General features: G+C 40.4%; 2 protein-coding genes across 4 annotated transcripts; both read left to right on the top strand.

The window, feature by feature from the left end:
* The first annotated feature begins 549 nt into the window (after positions 1-549).
* On the top strand, positions 550-2052 carry LOC102962241 (toll-like receptor 2). Its single transcript, XM_015538377.2, has one exon. The coding sequence runs from the start codon at positions 1555-1557 to the stop codon at positions 1954-1956; it is 402 nt and encodes a 133-aa protein (XP_015393863.2). The 5' UTR covers positions 550-1554; the 3' UTR covers positions 1957-2052.
* A 2117-nt stretch (positions 2053-4169) lies between these two features.
* On the top strand, positions 4170-14728 carry TLR2 (toll like receptor 2). Of its 3 annotated transcripts, XM_042983740.1 has the most exons (3): positions 4170-4588; positions 9979-10085; positions 12344-14728. In XM_042983740.1, the coding sequence occupies exon 3, from the start codon at positions 12365-12367 to the stop codon at positions 14717-14719; it is 2355 nt and encodes a 784-aa protein (XP_042839674.1). In that variant the 5' UTR covers positions 4170-4588; positions 9979-10085; positions 12344-12364; the 3' UTR covers positions 14720-14728. The 3 variants fall into 3 exon arrangements, with proteins under 3 accessions (XP_042839674.1, XP_007084249.3, XP_042839675.1); XM_007084187.3 differs by lacking the exon at positions 9979-10085 and having other exon boundaries at positions 4171-4588; XM_042983741.1 differs by lacking the exon at positions 9979-10085 and having other exon boundaries at positions 4325-4398.
* Positions 14729-17951: the final 3223 nt, after the last annotated feature.

The following is a 17951-nucleotide window of genomic DNA, read 5'->3' as shown; positions in this document are numbered from 1 at the left end:
GCATTGTATTAAATGTGTACAACATAATGATTTGATATATATATATATATATATATATATATATATATATATATATAATGATTACCCCCATAACTTTAGTTAACATCTATCACCTCACATAGTTGTAACTTTTTTTATTATGATGAGAACTTTCAAGATCTACTCTCTTGGCAACTTTCAAATATACAATGCAGTATTTGTTAACTATAGTCATCATGTTGTATATTACATCTCTAGAACTTATTTATCTTATAACTGGAAGTTTGTTCCTTTTGACCCATCTGAAGCAGGCAACTTTACTCTGAGAGATTTTGGTTGATCTTTCAAGGTTCCAAGATGTTTCGAAGAAAGAGACATTGCTTTTTTTTTTTTTTTAATTAAAAAAAAATTTTTTTTAACGTTTATTTATTTTTGAGACAGAGAGAGACAGAGTGTGAACGGGGGAGGGGCAGAGAGAGGAAGACAAAGAATCTGAAACAGGCTCCAGGCTCTGAGCTGTCAGCACAGAGCCCGACGCGGGGCTCATACTCACGGACCGCGAGATCATGACCTGAGCCAAAGTCGGCCGCTTAACCGACTGAGCCACCCAGGCGCCCCAAGACATTGCTTTTTGTATGAGAGTTAACAGAAGAGAACCCTACAGTCAAGCCCATACCGAAAAAATGAAAATCAGTTTTGGAGATAGAACTAGAAGACTGTATTAGTTCAGGAAAATTGTGAGAATTTTTTTGAGACAACAGAACTTTAAAGATATGCTTTTATATTAACTGAAGATATTCACAGTTGAAATTGCCAAAGTCTACTTAATACTGTATCTTCTTAACTTAAATCCCCAGGATACTTGGATCTCAGTGAAAATTTGATTGTTGAAGAATAATTGAAACATTCAACTTATATGGCACTCCCTGCATACCTTGAATTTAAGACAAAATAATCTATAGACTCCAAAAAATATTATTTGCTCTAGGAAAACCTGACCTTAATCTTGGTGAGTGTATATACTTGGCTCTTTACCTAACACTTATCAGTGGCCAGAAAAGGTAGAAGACTCAAATTTTCCCAACACTAAATTATACAATTTAACCCACAATGCTTCTCAGACACTAAGCATAGTAGATGTTAGCAATAAAATCTTTTATTTTGCCACAACTTAAAGAACTTGACCTTTTCAGGTAGGTGTTGAAGACACTACCAGATACTTCCTTTTTCTTTGAAAGTAAGCAGGAAAATAACACTTTCTCTAAGGAGCAACTTGATTCTTTTCAAAGACTGACGACTTTGGAAGCTGGCGGCAACAATTTCATTTGCTCCTGTGAATTCCTGTCTTTCACGCGGGAGCAGCAAGCACTGGCCCAGACCCTGACCGACTGGCCACACAATTACCTGTGTGACTCTCCATTCTATGTGCGGGGCCAGCGGGTTCAGGACACCCATCTCCCAGCTTCTGAATGCCACAGGGCAGCTCTGGTGTCTGCCGTGTGCTGTGTCCTTTTCTTGTTGATCCTGCTCACGGGGGTTCTGTGCCACCGTTTCCACGGGCTGTGGTACCTGAAAATGATGTGGGCTTGGCTCCAGGCCAAAAGGAAGCCCAGGAAAGCTCCCCAGCGGGACCTCTGCTATGACGCCTTTGTGTCTTACAGCGAGCGGGATTCCCACTGGGTGGAGAACCTTATGGTCCAGGAGCTGGAGCACTTCGACCCTCCCTTCAAGTTGTGTCTTCACAAGCGGGACTTCATTCCCGGCAAATGGATTATCGACAACATCATCGACTGCATCGAGAAGAGCCACAAGACCATCTTTGTGCTTTCTGAAAACTTTGTCAAGAGTGAGTGGTGCAAGTACGAGCTGGACTTCTCCCATTTCCCTCTGTTTGATGAGAACAACGATGCTGTCGTTCTCATTCTTCTGGAGCCCATTGAGAAAAAGGCCATTTCCAGCAGGAAGCGTTTGGGTTGAAGAATAATGGTAGTTTTTAAAATGGAAATATATACAGAATGAAATATTCTCAGTTTTCAAAACTTGGTTCTGTGTTGATTTAGAATTTTACTGTTGTTTTGCACAGGCAATATTAAACAGATTCTTCAAAAATTGCATATGTTAGTGAAATCTTTTCAGAAAATTTCAGAAAATTTAGAAAATTCAGAAAATTTTTGAAAAATGGGTATTTGCATACAAAGGTCCACAAAATAGTGCAGGGATTATATTAGACTTTCATTAAGTGATTTTTGACAGATATATTTCTTATTGTTTTATTTACCTATTACAAATACTTTATGTGAAAAAGATACACTGTGAATTTTGATAACTTCAAATAACTTAGAATTTCAGTCAGGTACTCAGAAATATAACTATCTACATGAGATATCCTTTCCCAAATACTTTTTCATATTCTGTGTTCATTTTCAAATCTTAAAAAATAAGTTTTGTAGTGAGTTGTAGGAGGCCTTATGCCAAACTGAAAAGCAGACTGACTAAGGAGCTTTGGAGTCCAATCTGGGTTTGTCACCTAGCTGTGAACCATGTGAGTTGAGACAAGTTCTCCAATCACTTGAGCTGAAGGTGTAATAATATCAGAACTATTTATTTAATGTGTTCTTATGAAACTCAGATGAAAAGATATATTTGAAAGTGCTTTGGGGCACTTGGGTGGCTCAGTCAGTTGAGCGTCCGGCTTCGGTTCAGGTTATGATCTTGCGGTTTGTGAGTTCAAGCCCCGTGTCAGGCTCTGTGCTGACAGTTCAGAGCCTGGAGCCTGCTTTGGATTCTATGTCTTCCTCTCTCTCTGCCCCCCAACCCTGCTCGTGTTCTGTCTCTCTCTCTCTCTCTAAAATAAATAAACATTAAAAAAAAAAGAAAGAGCTTTGAAAATGTTTATGACTGAGCAAGAATAAGGTCTGCGCCTAAGCAGAACGTGCTAACAGCTTTGCTAACTGTAAAATAATCTTTATTGTATATAGATGACACTGGTAATAACTTGTGGGGAAATAAATGATTTCTATCTGACTTTGCCGAACATTCTAAGAAGTTTTGGGATTACAAAGCAATAACAGTTAATCCAGGCAGTTCAATTAAAGACATACAGAGAAAGAACAGAGGTTTTTAGATTCAGGGGGAAAATATTGGGAATAAGTTTTCTTACCTATACACTTGAGAACTCCTGAGGAAGAGAGGTGGAGATTTTGAAGTGGTAAGAACAAAGTCTTTTCAGGCGGCTGCAGAGCCTGGATCATCAGGGAGAGAGAAATATCCACATAGTCCGTAACCTGAATGGAAAATCAGACTCCATCCTCTCAAGTTCACTCCTGCTTCCTGATTAAGTTTGCCTGATATTGGAACGCTTAATGAGGATTAGGGATGTGGAATGCAGCTGAGAAAGGTAAAATTCTCATTTCAAATCTCAGTTCTGCCACAATTTGCATGGCATTTCCTAGTGTGCGAAAGAGGAGCAAGAATGCTTCCTCTGCCTCGATTCGTGAAGATCAAACACAGTTATGAATATAAAATGTACTCTATGAATATTATTAAGGCAGCTTAATTTTTAAAAGGTAATTTGTTTCCCTTATGAACATTCTTCACTAGTTTCTGCGGCAAGGAAAAAAACCTTAGTCTTTGTTTTTCAATTACTTTGAGAGGTGGTGATGGAACTGAGCATGGTTAGAATTTGGATTCAAAATCCTTTGGAGCCCCACATCTTTCATGAGAAGAGTAGGGATGGGAAATAGGTGCTACAGTCAGTGCACCACCAGGGGCTGCCCCAGGATTTAAAACAAAAAATGTCCTTATCTGCTCCTCAGGCAAAATTTCCTATGTTGATCTAGATAGTGACTGGTGAGAGCTATTTTAATATAAGAGAGTATAGACTTGCTGGTGGAAGTGGACCCTGGAGATACAAATTGTTGAGGGGGGGATAGGCACGAATAGGGGCTCCCAAGGATGGACAAGAACGGGGAAGTGGAATTTAAAGACGGTGTGCTTCTGGGTAACGTGAGGCTCTGAATGCCAAAGCTTCTGGATGATACTAGTTGGGTAACTGGCTACTGGGATTGCGAAATCTTCCTCTGTGCTTCGGAAATTCCCACGCAGGGGCCGCTACCAATCTCGGTTCTGTTTTCCCTCCCAGCGCCCTCCTCGGACGCGGGCCGCCTCGGGTGGGCCGCAACCTCAGTCGAGGTCACCTGAAGCAGCCCGGGGACAAAGGCGGCCGCGAAGGCGCGCGGCCACACGGCCTCTCCTCCGCTGCGCGGCGGTGTGCTCAGCGACAGAAGGTTGCCGCACCCGGCGAGGACGCGCGCCCGCCGCGCGCACGTTTCCTTTCGCTCCCAGCCTCGGCCCAGGCGCGTCGCGTCCATCCGGAGGCCGCCAGGAGACGCGGCCCGGGGCGGCTCCGCCATCTCCCGGGTACGTCGGGCCTTTCTTGCCGCGCCCGAGAGCGCGCTCTGCTGGCGTCCTTGCTCCGTAGCCCTCCGCCGGGGTGCGCCGGGATTCCCTGCTTCTCTCTCGGTTGCACACGGGGCGCTAGGTCGCCGAAGCTCCCGCAGCCCCAGCCTGCGCGCCACCCTCCACTCCGAGCCCTGACGACGAGGGTCAGGTAAGGGCTTTCAGACGGCACGCGTGCTTCCCGCTGGTGGTTTGTCTGCGCTCCTGAGTTACTGCAGGGACCTAACTTTCAAAGTTGGATTTCCATCACTGTGGCTGAGAAGTGGGAAAAGTTCAGGACTCAGGATTTGCCTGGGACTCTCGCTCACTAACCCCGAGCCCGGCTTCATGCGCCATCTGAGTTATGTCTCTGATGAGAAAATAATTTAGAGCATTTAAGCTTAGGCGAGTTCTTTAAAGAATGCCCTGAAGTTCTCCTTCTAAGCTCTCCAAATTCTGGAAATGAGAACTTGTGTTTAGAACTTAGCCACAAGACAGGATAGTGTTTTTACTGTTTTTGTTTGTTTTTTAGGGAGGGAGGGAGGGGGAGAGAGAGAGAGAGAGAGAGAGAGAGGGAGGGAGAGAAATTGATTGATTGTTCAAGTATAAACAAACAGCTCAGCTGGCTGAGATGATACTAATCTTGCAGAAGAAGGTCCTGTTTGCAGTGTTACTAAGATCTTTACCAGAAAGCAAGTGATAGATAGGATGGCCTGACTTGAAAGTAGAGGGGAAAAAAAAAAAAAAAAAAAAAAAGGAAATGGCAATCATCCTATTTTGACTTGTTCACCAGTATTTTAAGTTTCTTCCTCTTCTAAGCGGAGAACATTTGCATCTTTAAACTTTTTATGATGCTCTTATTTTACGAAAATTGTCACAAGTTTGCAGCATGTTTTATAAGTTTCTAAGCTATCAGTTAATTTTTTGTATTGTTTCCCTTAAGAATTTGGCTTGGTTGGTTAAATAGTAAATGAACATGATTTTATGGTATAGGGCATTGTGGGTGTGACCTCCTTACAAAGATCTAGTAATAAATGTAAGTTGTATTTACTTCTTACAAATAAGAGGCTTGCTTGTTAAAATTGTTTTCCTCCACAATAGCATTTAAAATTTACATTCCTTTTTCCTCATACCAAAAGCCATGCTTGAGTTTTTGAATGGTATCTTCTTTCGTATCAATTATTAAATTTAAAAAAATGCAACCATAGTTTCTTGCTGCCTACTCTTACCGGGTTTATTTTCCATATTGCTGAAGAACATGTTTTTGGGTCCTTCTTTCAATGATGGAGTATAGATAAAGATTCTTTTTTGGTTTTTAGGTTTTGAATGTCTGAAAATGTGTATCTCACCTTTACTCTTAAATGATAATTTAAATGGGTACCGACAGGTAGATTGGCAGGTATGTCTTCTCTGCTCTTTGAGGATATTATTCCATTGTTTTCAGGCTGGGTGAGGAATTTATACTCTTTAAGAAAATGTTTAGGCTTTATTATTACTTAATATCATTATTTATTAATTCAATACACAACTTACTGATTTATTATTTTATTGTTATTTATTATTTTTAATTATTCTTTATTATTTTAAATTTTTATTCTTTTTTTATTCTTTATTTTTTTTATTGGGGAATCGATATGCATTTATAATTTCGGAACTCATTTTTTTTATTCAATTCCCCCACATTTTTATTCTGTCTTTTAATATTTTGATCCACACCAGTGTATGTGGCAGGCCTGGAGTTCTGATTTTTTAGAGGAGGTTTCTAGAAGGCTGGCTTCATCCAGGGCCAGAGGGCAGAGATTTCTGAGATCCTTATTCACATACGGGCCTTTTCCCTGCCCGTGGCTTCATGGAGAGTGTGCTTTCAATTCTCAACTGTGCCTGGGGCCCTGGGGCCCTTCTCCACTCCTGCTTTACTCAGCCATTATAGCCCTCACCCTGAAGTGGGTATCTGGTTGGGTTTCTCTGGGGACAACAGGGCTTCAACTTCCTCTCAATTCTGCTTCTGCAGATGTGCACAGCAGAAGTTGCCTGTAATGCCAGGCTTACTTGTCAGACTGCCATCTTTTCCTGAGTCTTGGACCAGTGATTCCTCACCACTCTGTCAATTTTCTGAATTCTTTGTTTTTTTTAAAGTTTATTTATTTATTTACTTAATTATTTAGAGAGTGGGGGAGAGGCAGAAAGAGAGAGGGAGAAGAATCCCAAGCAGGGATTCGCACTGCCAGCACAGAACCTGATGTGGGGCTTGAACTCACGAACCCTGAGATTGTGACCTGAGCTGAAACTAAGAGACAGATGCTTGACCGACTGAGCCACCCAGGTGCCCCAGTTTTCTGAATTCTGTAAGCAGATGATTTTATGCTTTATGCAGACCCACAACTCTCATTAGATATGACTCTACTTGGTCTAACTTTAGCCATTGCTTTTCCCTTTCTCCATGTCTTACTCTGAGGAGCTCTCTGCCCCATGCTGTAATGTATAGAGGAAATGAGAGGAATAGAAGTGACTGTGATCTTCAGTGTCAAGTTGTTAATGGCAGTTTTAGCATCATCAGTAATTATTATTTGTTGAGAACCCGCCATGTAATAGGTACCATATAATACTTGTATGAAATAGCCCAAGATCTCGGCTCGTATGAATTTTACATTTTAGAGACAAAAGGCTAGGACAAATTTAGAATAGATGTATTTGACCTTTAAATCTTAGCCGAAAACTAGTATAGATTTCTTAAGATTTGTGCTATTTATTACAAAATGGAAAAAAATCAAGTAAATTTTCGTTGCCCAGTACAGTTATACTAAGATGATTTTTTTCAATAACTAATTAAGCAGAAAGACAATGGAATAAATACAGTACCAAACAGTAATCTCATCTCATCTTAACCACCATCAGTTTTAGAGGTGGGTACGATACTAGATCTTTATAGTTTAGTCTTTATAGGCTAGCTTCCATTGCCGCTGTTTCTGCTCCTCTCATACTCATTATCTTGCTTCCTTTAGTACCTGCTTGTTTTTTATTGTTTACTGGACATTCAACTTGAAACACTGTTTGTAGAAAGAAACTTGAGGCCTAGGATAACATTACTGTCTTCTGGAGAAAATTCTCCTTTGCGTGCAGGTACCTGTGAGCACTAGCTATTCCAGAAATCATCTTAATCCATTTTCAGAGACTAAGAATGTCTGAGCCATCCAGATAAATCAGAGCTGTGCTACAATCTACGTGAGGACTTGGTTTCCTCTAGTTCAGCCTTACCTTTCCATCTATGATTGGCCTAGACCTCCACCTTTAACTCCCTGCCCTTCAAGCCTGTTAGAAGTGCTATGCAGCCTATCACATGCTTACTGTGTTCAAGGTGATGAAAGACAAGATTCAAAATTTTGGCAGAGAGCTGGAAACTACAAAAAAATGACATAGCAGATGGGGAAAAGAATCTAGCAGAAATTAAATAAATGAAAATAGCAATAACCAAACATTTAAAAGCAGTGGATGGATTTAACGATAGATTAAACACAGCTGAAGAAAGAAGAATAAGCTAGAAAATAGATTAGAAGAAAATTTCGAGACTGAAACTTGAAGAGGCAAAATATGGAAAGAACAGCAGAGGAAAAGCCATGGAAAATATAGCTAACGTAGTGCTTAGATGAAAATTTATGGTCTTAAATGAATATATTAGAATGAAGAATGACTGAAAATTAATGAGCAAGCATCTACCTTAAGAAATTAGAGGGGCGCTGGTCCAACTTAGGCTCAGGTCATGAACTCACAGTTCGTGGGTTCCAGCCCTGCGTCAGGCTCTGTGCTGACAGCTCAGAGCTTGGAGCCTGCTTCGGATTCTGGTGTCTCCCTCTCTCTCTCTGCCCCTCCCTGGCTCGCACTCTGTCTCTCTCTGTCTCTCAAAAATGAATAAACATTTAAAAAAAATAAAAAAAAAAGAAATTAGAATAAGAAGAATAAAATAAAATCTAGAGAAAGCAGAAGGAAGGAAATAGTATTAGAAGAATAGAAATTAGTGAAAGAGAAAAGAAATAGAGGATCTATAAACTGAGAATCTGGTTTTTGAAAACGTTTGTAAAGAATGATAAACCACAGACAGGACAATAAAAAAAGCTGGCACCAATTACTCATCTAAGGAATGAAATAGGGAACCTCACTATAGGTCTTACAAACATTAAAATAGTAAGAGGATGATATAACTGGCTGTGTCAATATATTTGCATAATTAAGCGAAAACAATAAATTCCTTGAAAAACACAACTTATCAAAGCTGAAAGATGAATAAAAAGAAAATCTGGATAGCTCTGTAGCTGTTAAGCATATTTAATATATTTCACAAAAACAAGAAAAATGTACAAATAATAACAAAAACTGCAGTCTTAGAAGGTGGCATTGGTGAAAGGAGAGGAAAGGAAATGTGTAGGGTGATTTTACTTCTGAATATAGTTGCAAAAATTCTAAGGAAATATTAGTAAATAAATATATCCAGTAAAATATAAAAAGGGTAATATATCCAGACTAACTTGGATTTCTTCTAAAACTGCAACATTGTCTTAACACTAAATCAATTAATGTAATCACCAGTATTAACATAGTAAAGGAGGTAGTTCATGTTATTATCTCAGTAGATACAGGAAGAGAAAAAAGAATTTGATAAGATTCAACATTCAGTAATCAAGAAAACAAGGTAAAGGTATAATGATTGGAAAAAAGAAAAAACATTATTATATCTGAGTGATGTGATTGTGTACATAGAAGATAAAAATCTACAAACTGGAATTACTAAATCAATTTAGCAGGGTTGATTAGTGCATGGTAAATACATAAAATTTAACTGAAATAAATATATACCACACATAAGTATGTATTATTGTTTTTAAAGCTTAGAAGATCTCAAATGCCTGGGAATAAATATCACAAAATATGCTCAAGACCTCTGTGCAGAAAACTGTAAGATATTATGATAAATTAAAGAAAAACCTAAATAAATGGAAAGATGTATCCTGCTCATGGATTGAAAGATTCATTATTGTAACAATGTCAGTAATTCCCAAATTGACCTACAGATTCATAGTATTGCCATTTAAAATAAACAAGTTTTGTTTTTGAAACGGATAAGATGATTCTGTAATTTATAAGAATATGCAAATGCCAAGATTAACCAAGCCTCATTTGAAGAAAAACAATAAGCAGGAAGGGCTTGCGCCCCACCCCACCTCCCTCCAATAACATATTAAGTTATGTTATACACTTAATGTAGTGGTACCAGTACAAGGATAAGACAGACATTGGATCAGAATAGAGAACACTGAAACACACTCACCCCTATGAGGACATGCGATTGTTGACAAAAGTAATATTGTTGAGTGTCTCCCCAAAGTGATCTTTTTAAAAATGGTGCTGGGTCAATTGAATATCCATTTTGGAAATGAAATGGATCCTGTCTGCTACCTCAAATATTAATCCCATGTGGTTTATAGGCCTATGAAAGGCAAAGCAATAAAGATTTAGAAAATAATAAAGAGAATATCTTCATGATAATGTAAAAAAATATTTTTTAAACAGGACACAAAAATTACTACAAAGAAACAGAACAGAAAATTTAAGAACATCTGTTTATCAGAAGATTCCACCAAGCAAGAAGGAAAGCGGCAGAGTGGAAGAAGATACAGGCATACTTTGTTTTATTGCACTTGGCTTTGTTGCACTTTGCAGATACTGTGTTTTTTACAAGTGTGTGTTGCAACCCTGCATTGAGCAAGTCTGTCGCTGCCATTTTTCCAACAGCATTTGCTCACTTTGTGTCTCTGTGGCACATTTTGGTAATTCCGGCAATATTATATTCAATATTGTTGTTATATTCATTATGTTGATCTATGTTCAGTGATTATGACTCACTGAAATCTCAGATGATGGTTAGCATTCTTCAGCAATGAGCATTTAAAAATTTGTTACTATTTTTTTATGTTTATTTATTTTTGAGAGAGAAACACAAACACAGTGCAAGTGGGGGAGGGCAGAGAGAGAGAGAGGGAGACACAGAATCCGAAGCAGGCTCCAGGCTCTGAACTGTCAGCATAGAGCCCGACGCGGGGCCCAAACCCATGAACTGTGAGATCATGACCTGAGCCAAAGTGGGACACTTAATTGACTGAGCCACCCTGGTGCCCCTAGCAATAAACATTTTTAAACGAGGTATGTACTTTTTTTTTTTTTTTTAGACCTTGAATACTTAACAGAGTACTGTGTAGTGTGAACATAGCTTTTATATGCACTGGGAAACTAGAGAATTCACTTCAATGGCTGCATTGTGATAGTCACTTTATTATGGCAGAACTTCACCTGCAGTATCTCTGAGGAATGCTTGTATTTGTAACATATGTATCTTCCTTCCATTTCCAGAGTATATATCTTTATTTATATATATAGTTTAATATTTATAATAAGTATTATAATAGTGACAACCCAATAGAAAACAGTAGGCCAAAAACTGAAACAGGCACATTACAAATGAGGATTCCAAATGATCATATGCAAAGGTGTTCAGGTTCATTATTAGTCCAGGAAATGAAATTTAGACTCGGATGAGATTACACCGCTTACCAGAATAGCTGAAATTAAAAAGAGTGGCAGTGCAAAGTGATGGCAAGAGAGGGCAGTTGGAACTGTCATACGGTGCTGATGGGAATGCAAATTATGGGTTATCCATATTATGAAATGCTGTGATCCATTGGGAAAAAATCAGAAACGTCTGTATATATGGATGGAAAAAGGTGTCAAGCCATATTGTAAGGTGAGAAGTGAAAATCCAGAATAAGTATGCATGGTATGGCCCCATTTATCTAAAAGAGACAGGAGGGGATGCCGAGCAGTTGCACTGGTGTGGCCGTAAAAAATCTGGCAGCAACAGCCATTAAATTTCCCAGCCAAGTGTGTATTAACGTTATTTATATTTTAATTCTCTGTACCTATAAATTATATAGGCCTAGGGCCTTCGTAATCTCTCAGATTCTGTGCATGTGGGAAATTAGTTTTACCCACAAAAATTTTCTTCTTGGGGTTAAATTTTTAAAATTGTTTTGTAGAGCTAATGTAGTGAGCAAAGGAGTACAGACAGCAGGAACGAGAGAGCCGAATAGAGCCAAAGAGGGATATAGGACCCAGGAGGTGGGCAGAAAGAGAGTGCTGGATTCACGGTTGTAAACTAGCAGTGGGAGAGAGTGTGCAGACGGCTTTACTCCCCCCACATCCAGACTGGAGCACTACTTTCTGCACTTACTTTTCTGCAAGGAAGAGAAGGTTCCGATGGTCTGATTGTCCCTCAGCCCAGCAAACCGCCTCGCTCTGCCTGGGGTCCCCAGCATCCCTCCTGTCTGCTAGGAGTAGGTGAAGCATGGGAGCACAGGACCTTTTTTTTTTTTTGGTGAAAGACCATGCTACCGCTGGAGCTGCAGTCAGTGAACGCTGTTCCAGTGAGAGCTGCAGGCGGGCTCTGTGAGATCTCTAACTCCCAGCGGGCATTGAGGCAGGGAAGAGGCATGCTTAAATACAAGAAGGCTTGAAGTGCGTGAGTAGGTGATTGTAAATCCATAGGGTTAATTAAGCCTCGCTCGTGTTAAACCTGCTTGCTTGTTCATTCCTCCATTCATTCATTGACTCATTCTTTCAGCTCATGCATAGTGAGTCTTGCTCTGTACTCCCAGATGGCATTGGATCTTGAGGTCATGGCACAGTGGCCGAATGTCCGTGTTGGTGTTGCTGGGTGTGGCAGCAACATATCCCCATTCATACTTTCCACTTGCCGCTCTGTTATTTCCAGGTAGCTCTGTGTGTGTGTGCGCACGTTATACCTTACAAAACATTTCTCAAGAACTGGAATCGTGATATACTGTCAAACACAGTCACTCATTTGAACCTCTTTTATTTGTAGGTTGAATTACTGGACTGGACAATGTCACGTGTTTTGTGGACAGTATGGGTCTTGGGGGCTGTAACCAGCCTCTCCAAGGAAGTGGCCCCTCATCAGACTTCTCTGTCCTGTGACTCCACGGGCGTCTGCGAGGGCCACTCCAGATCTTTAAACTCCATCCCCTCAGGACTCACGGCAACTGTTAGAAGCCTTGACCTCTCCAACAACGAGATCACCTACATTGGCAACAGTGACCTGCAGGGCTGTGTGAACCTCAGGGCTCTGAGGCTGGAGTCTAATGAAATTAACACGATAGAGGAAGATTCTTTTTTTTCCCTGAGGAGTCTCGAACATTTGGACTTATCCTATAATCACATATCTAATTTATCATCCTCGTGGTTCAGGCCCCTTTCTTCCTTGAAGTTCTTAAACTTGCTGGGAAATCCTTACAAATCACTTGGGCAAACACCTCTTTTTTCTCAGCTCACAACTTTGCGAATTCTGAAAGTAGGAAATACTTACAGTTTCACTGCGATTCAGGAAAAGGATTTTGCTGGGCTGACTTTTCTTGAGGAACTTGAGATTGATGCTTCAAATCTCCAGAAGTATGAGCCAGAGAGTTTGAAGTCCATTCAGAACATCAGCCATCTGGCCCTTCGTATGAAACAGCCTGATTTGCTGCTGGAGATTTTTGTAGATCTTTTAAGTTCTGTGGAACATTTGGAACTGAGAGATACTCATTTGAACACTTTACATTTTTCAAAAGCATCCATCAATGAAACAAATACGTCGATTAAAAAGTGGACGTTTAGAAACGTGAAAATCACTGATGGAAGTTTTAGCGAACTTGTAAACCTGTTGAATTATGTTTCTGGAGTGTTAGAAGTAGAGTTTGAGGACTGTACTCTCCATGGGCTTGGCGACTTTGACGTATCTGACGTGGGCAAAATTGGAAGTGTAGGTGGGATAGAGACATTAACAGTACGGAGGTTGGTCATTCCATACTTCTACTCGTTTTATGATCTGAGTAGTGTGTATTCACTTACAGAAAGAGTTAAAAGAATCACAGTAGAAAGCAGTAAGGTGTTTCTGGTTCCTTGTTTACTTTCACAACATTTAAAATCATTAGAATATTTGGATCTCAGTGACAATTTAATGGTTGAAGAATACTTGAGAAATGCAGCCTGTGAGCATGCCTGGCCCCTCCTACAAACCTTAATTTTAAGGCAAAATCGTTTGAAATCATTAGAAAAAACCGGAGAAACTTTGCTTACTCTGAAAAACTTGATTAACCTGGATATTAGTAAGAACAGTTATCTTTCTATGCCTGAAACTTGTCAGTGGCCAGAAAAGTTGAAATATTTGAACTTATCCAACACCAGAATATACAGCTTAACCCGATGCATCCCCTGGACACTGGAAATTTTAGATATTAGCAATAACAATCTCGATTCATTTTCTCTGACTTTGCCACAACTCAAAGAACTTTATATTTCCAGAAATAAGTTGAAGACTCTACCAGATGCCTCCTTCTTACCCATGTTACAGGTCATGAGAATCAGCAGAAATGCAATAAACACTTTCTCTAAGGAGCAACTTGATTCTTTTCAAAGACTGACGACTTTGGAAGCTGGCGGCAACAATTTCATTTGCTCCTGTGAATTCCTGTCTTTCACGCGGGAGCAGCAAGCACTGGCCCAGACCCTGACCGACTGGCCACACAATTACCTGTGTGACTCTCCATTCTATGTGCGGGGCCAGCGGGTTCAGGACACCCATCTCCCAGCTTCTGAATGCCACAGGGCAGCTCTGGTGTCTGCCGTGTGCTGTGTCCTTTTCTTGTTGATCCTGCTCACGGGGGTTCTGTGCCACCGTTTCCACGGGCTGTGGTACCTGAAAATGATGTGGGCTTGGCTCCAGGCCAAAAGGAAGCCCAGGAAAGCTCCCCAGCGGGACCTCTGCTATGACGCCTTTGTGTCTTACAGCGAGCGGGATTCCCACTGGGTGGAGAACCTTATGGTCCAGGAGCTGGAGCACTTCGACCCTCCCTTCAAGTTGTGTCTTCACAAGCGGGACTTCATTCCCGGCAAATGGATTATCGACAACATCATCGACTCCATCGAGAAGAGCCACAAGACCATCTTTGTGCTTTCTGAAAACTTTGTCAAGAGTGAGTGGTGCAAGTACGAGCTGGACTTCTCCCATTTCCGTCTGTTTGATGAGAACAACGATGCTGTCATTCTCATTCTTCTGGAGCCCATTGAGAAAAAGGCCATCCCCCAGCGTTTCTGTAAGCTGCGGAAGATAATGAACACCAAGACCTACCTGGAGTGGCCCACAGACGAAGCTCAGCAGGAAGGGTTTTGGTTAAACTTGAGAACTGCAATAAAGTCCTAGGTTCTTTCATTAAAGGCCAGTCTTGGTTTGGTGGTGGTCTTTATATCACTAGTTGTAGCTGAGTCCATTCTGACAGTTATAGGTGGACCACATAAATGCACTGTCATTTGAAGGCTTGCTTACTAAAACCACTAAAACTGTTCATATTTTGTCTAGACTGCTGGTTTTTTTAAAATGTTTTATTATTGTTTTTGGGGGAGTGGGGAGGGCTGGGAGAGAGGGAGAAAGGATCCCAAGCAGGCTCTGTGCTGTCAGCACAGAGCCCAATGTGGGGCTCAAACTCACGAACTGTGAAGATCATGACCTGAGCTGAAATCAATACTCGGACGCTTAACTGACTGAGCTGCCCAGGTGCCTCTAGAGTGCTGTTTTATAAAAACTACCAGATTAAAAATTAAATGTTCTTGGCTTTTTATTAATCCTATGAAATGATCATGATCTGAGTCGATTATTGACATCTGAATTATCTGTGGCAATTGGTTTAGTTCATTAGGAAATAGCACGAAGGAACAGATTTCCCATGAATGTGTTGGTCAGTTTTCTGCAAGGATACTCATCCATGTCTGCAGATGGCATTCTCTACCCCACTTAGCTGTTTCCTCACTGTGTGACTGCTCTCAAGAACAAGAAGGCAAAAGGTTGGTGCACTCAGCCAAACTTGTTGCTGTTCCTAGAAAGAAGTGCCTTGAGTCTGCATTAAACTTTACAGTATGCAAAGTACCTAGATGGTGTATTTTCACATGAACTGGGTCTGTCTTTCTGGGTGTTTGATAGGTTTCTCCAGTCATAGTTACTTGAGAAAGGATATATAACACAATATACAGTAAATTGTGGCTTCCCATGAAAATGAAACTAATGAAGTACAGTTGACGTAGAACAAGGCAGGGCTTAGGGGCAGTGATGTACCCCCTCCCTCTGCACACTCAAACATCTGTGTGTGTAACTTTTGACTTCCCAAACCTTAACTACTAGTTGTTTACTGTTGATTGGAAGCCTTACTGATAACATAAGCAGCCAATTAACACACATATTGTATGTTATATATATTATTGTATGTGGTATTCTTACACTAAAGTCAGCCAGAGAAAAGAACATGTTACTAAGAAAACCATACATCTGAGCATAAGTAGACCCATGCAGTTTTAACCTGTGTTGTTCAAGGGTCAAGTGTGAATGAAATACTTAGTTTAGAAGACCACGAAAGAAGCCTCCCACATCCCTGACTCTAATCTTCCTTCAGCCTTCACCTCTGGGTGAAGTTCTGATTAGTGTCTAGTTACTCTGGCTCTTGGTCCCTGTCTTCTCATCCATTTCTCCTGCAGCATCTTGCTTTTTTCTCCTGAAAAAGTCTTGTTTCTGATTCTAAAAAAGGCTCTCTTTTCCTCTGAACATTTACAAAAGCACATGTGAAGTAAGTAGATCTTTAAACAAGTATATACCGGGCGCCTGGGTGGCTCAGTCGGTTAAGCGTTCGACTTCAGCTCAGGTCACGATCTCACAGACCGTGAGTTCAAGCCCCGCGTCGGGCTCTGGGATGATGGCTCAGAGTCTGGAGCCTGCTTCCACTTCTGTGTCTCCCTCTCTGTCTGCCCCTCCCCTGTTCATGCTCTGTCTCTCTCTGTCTCAAAAATAAACGTAAAAAAAAAAAAAAATTAAAAAAAAAAATAAACAAGTATATACCTAGCAATTCCTCAACGTGACTCAAAAAATATTTGATACACAATAATTTAAAAGATAGATACTACTTCCATATGTTAATTTTTATAAGCTAGAGTTAATACTACATTGCATTTAATGCAATGAAATAAGCTAAGAACTATTCGCTGATTAGACACAAATTTCTTAAGTTGGGAACCACATGTGAAAGGAAGCTAACCTCCTCTGACCTGCTCAGTTCTTTTTTTTTTTTTTTTATGTTTATTTATTTTGAGAGAAGGTGAGCAAGGGAGGGGCAGAGAGAGAGGGCGAGAAAGAGAATCCCAAGCAGGCTCTGCACTGTCCACACAGAGCCCCATGTGGGGCTCTGGCTCACAAACTGTGAGATCATGACCCGAATAGAAATGACCGAGTAGAAATGACCTGACCTGCTTAGTTCTCAGCCAGAACTGGGTTCGTGTGCTTCATTGAGCTCTGGAGTCAGAAAAACCTGGGTCAGTAGATGCGTATCTTTGGGCAAGTCACTTAACCTGTCCCCAAATATTCTCCTGCCCTTAGAATAGGAACAGTAATATCTACATCAAAGGGTATGATGTAGGTCTGAATGTACAGCAGGGTAAGTAAACCAATGAGTGCATGCCCCTTGGTTCCCACTCCCTCTGGAGGGGTGAGGGGGGCAAGAGGACCAAACCTCTGAGAACGGGAACCATGGATGTTTGCGTGGGGTAATAGGGATGCCGGTAGTGGATGTTAGCTATTATTTTTTTCCCCAAGAAGTGATTCATCTTACAGATTATAGTTTATAAATGTATATTTTTCTCTTATGGGTACTAGCAGTGATACAAGGGACCCTGTTTGTTTTTTGTTTTTTGTGTTTTTTTTTTGTAGAAAAAAATCCCAGAGAAATAAATTCATTAAGTGCATAGCAGATTTTAGGCCTGGGGAAACTCACAGTGTTTCTTCTCTCTCATAACAACTCCTGGGAAGTATAAAGGAGGAAACAGTAGCTAGTCTAAGAAAAAAATGGACAAGTTCAGGAGAAGGAAACTTGAGATGCTACAGAAACCAAAGGCAATTATGGACTATTTGCTTTACTTCTCTATGTCCTCCATTAAGTACAATGTTAATTATCATGAGAACCAGATAAATTTAACATGGACTTGGTCTGTAGATTTAATTTCAGTAATTTAAACAGCAATCGAAATAGCTCCATGGTTAATTGATAGATCTGAAGTAATATAAAAATCTTTATTTTTCTCATCGCAAATGTTAAACATGTTCACTGTAGAAATTTTGGACGCGAGGTAAGAGCATAGAAAGAACGAATCCACTCTTCCCCCTTCACCTTGGGATGACCACTGGTAACTGTGTAGTGTATAGCCCTCCATAATTTTTTCAACGTATATATACATATTCAAAAAATTGGGATGAGGTGTTCAATGCCTAAACTATGAAGGGAATGGCATCTTTATTGTTTTGTGTGAGATTGTTTAGTGATTATCCAACATTTCTGAACTCTGAGGGTCATTTAGAATTCTATGCAGACACATACGGTTTACTCTCCCTGAGTTGCAAA

Source organism: Panthera tigris, chromosome B1 (assembly GCF_018350195.1).
Source record: "Panthera tigris isolate Pti1 chromosome B1, P.tigris_Pti1_mat1.1, whole genome shotgun sequence".
Taxonomy (NCBI): Eukaryota; Metazoa; Chordata; class Mammalia; order Carnivora; family Felidae; genus Panthera; species Panthera tigris.
The sequence above is the reverse complement of the archived record's forward strand: the minus strand, read 5'-3'. Positions and strand labels throughout refer to the sequence as shown.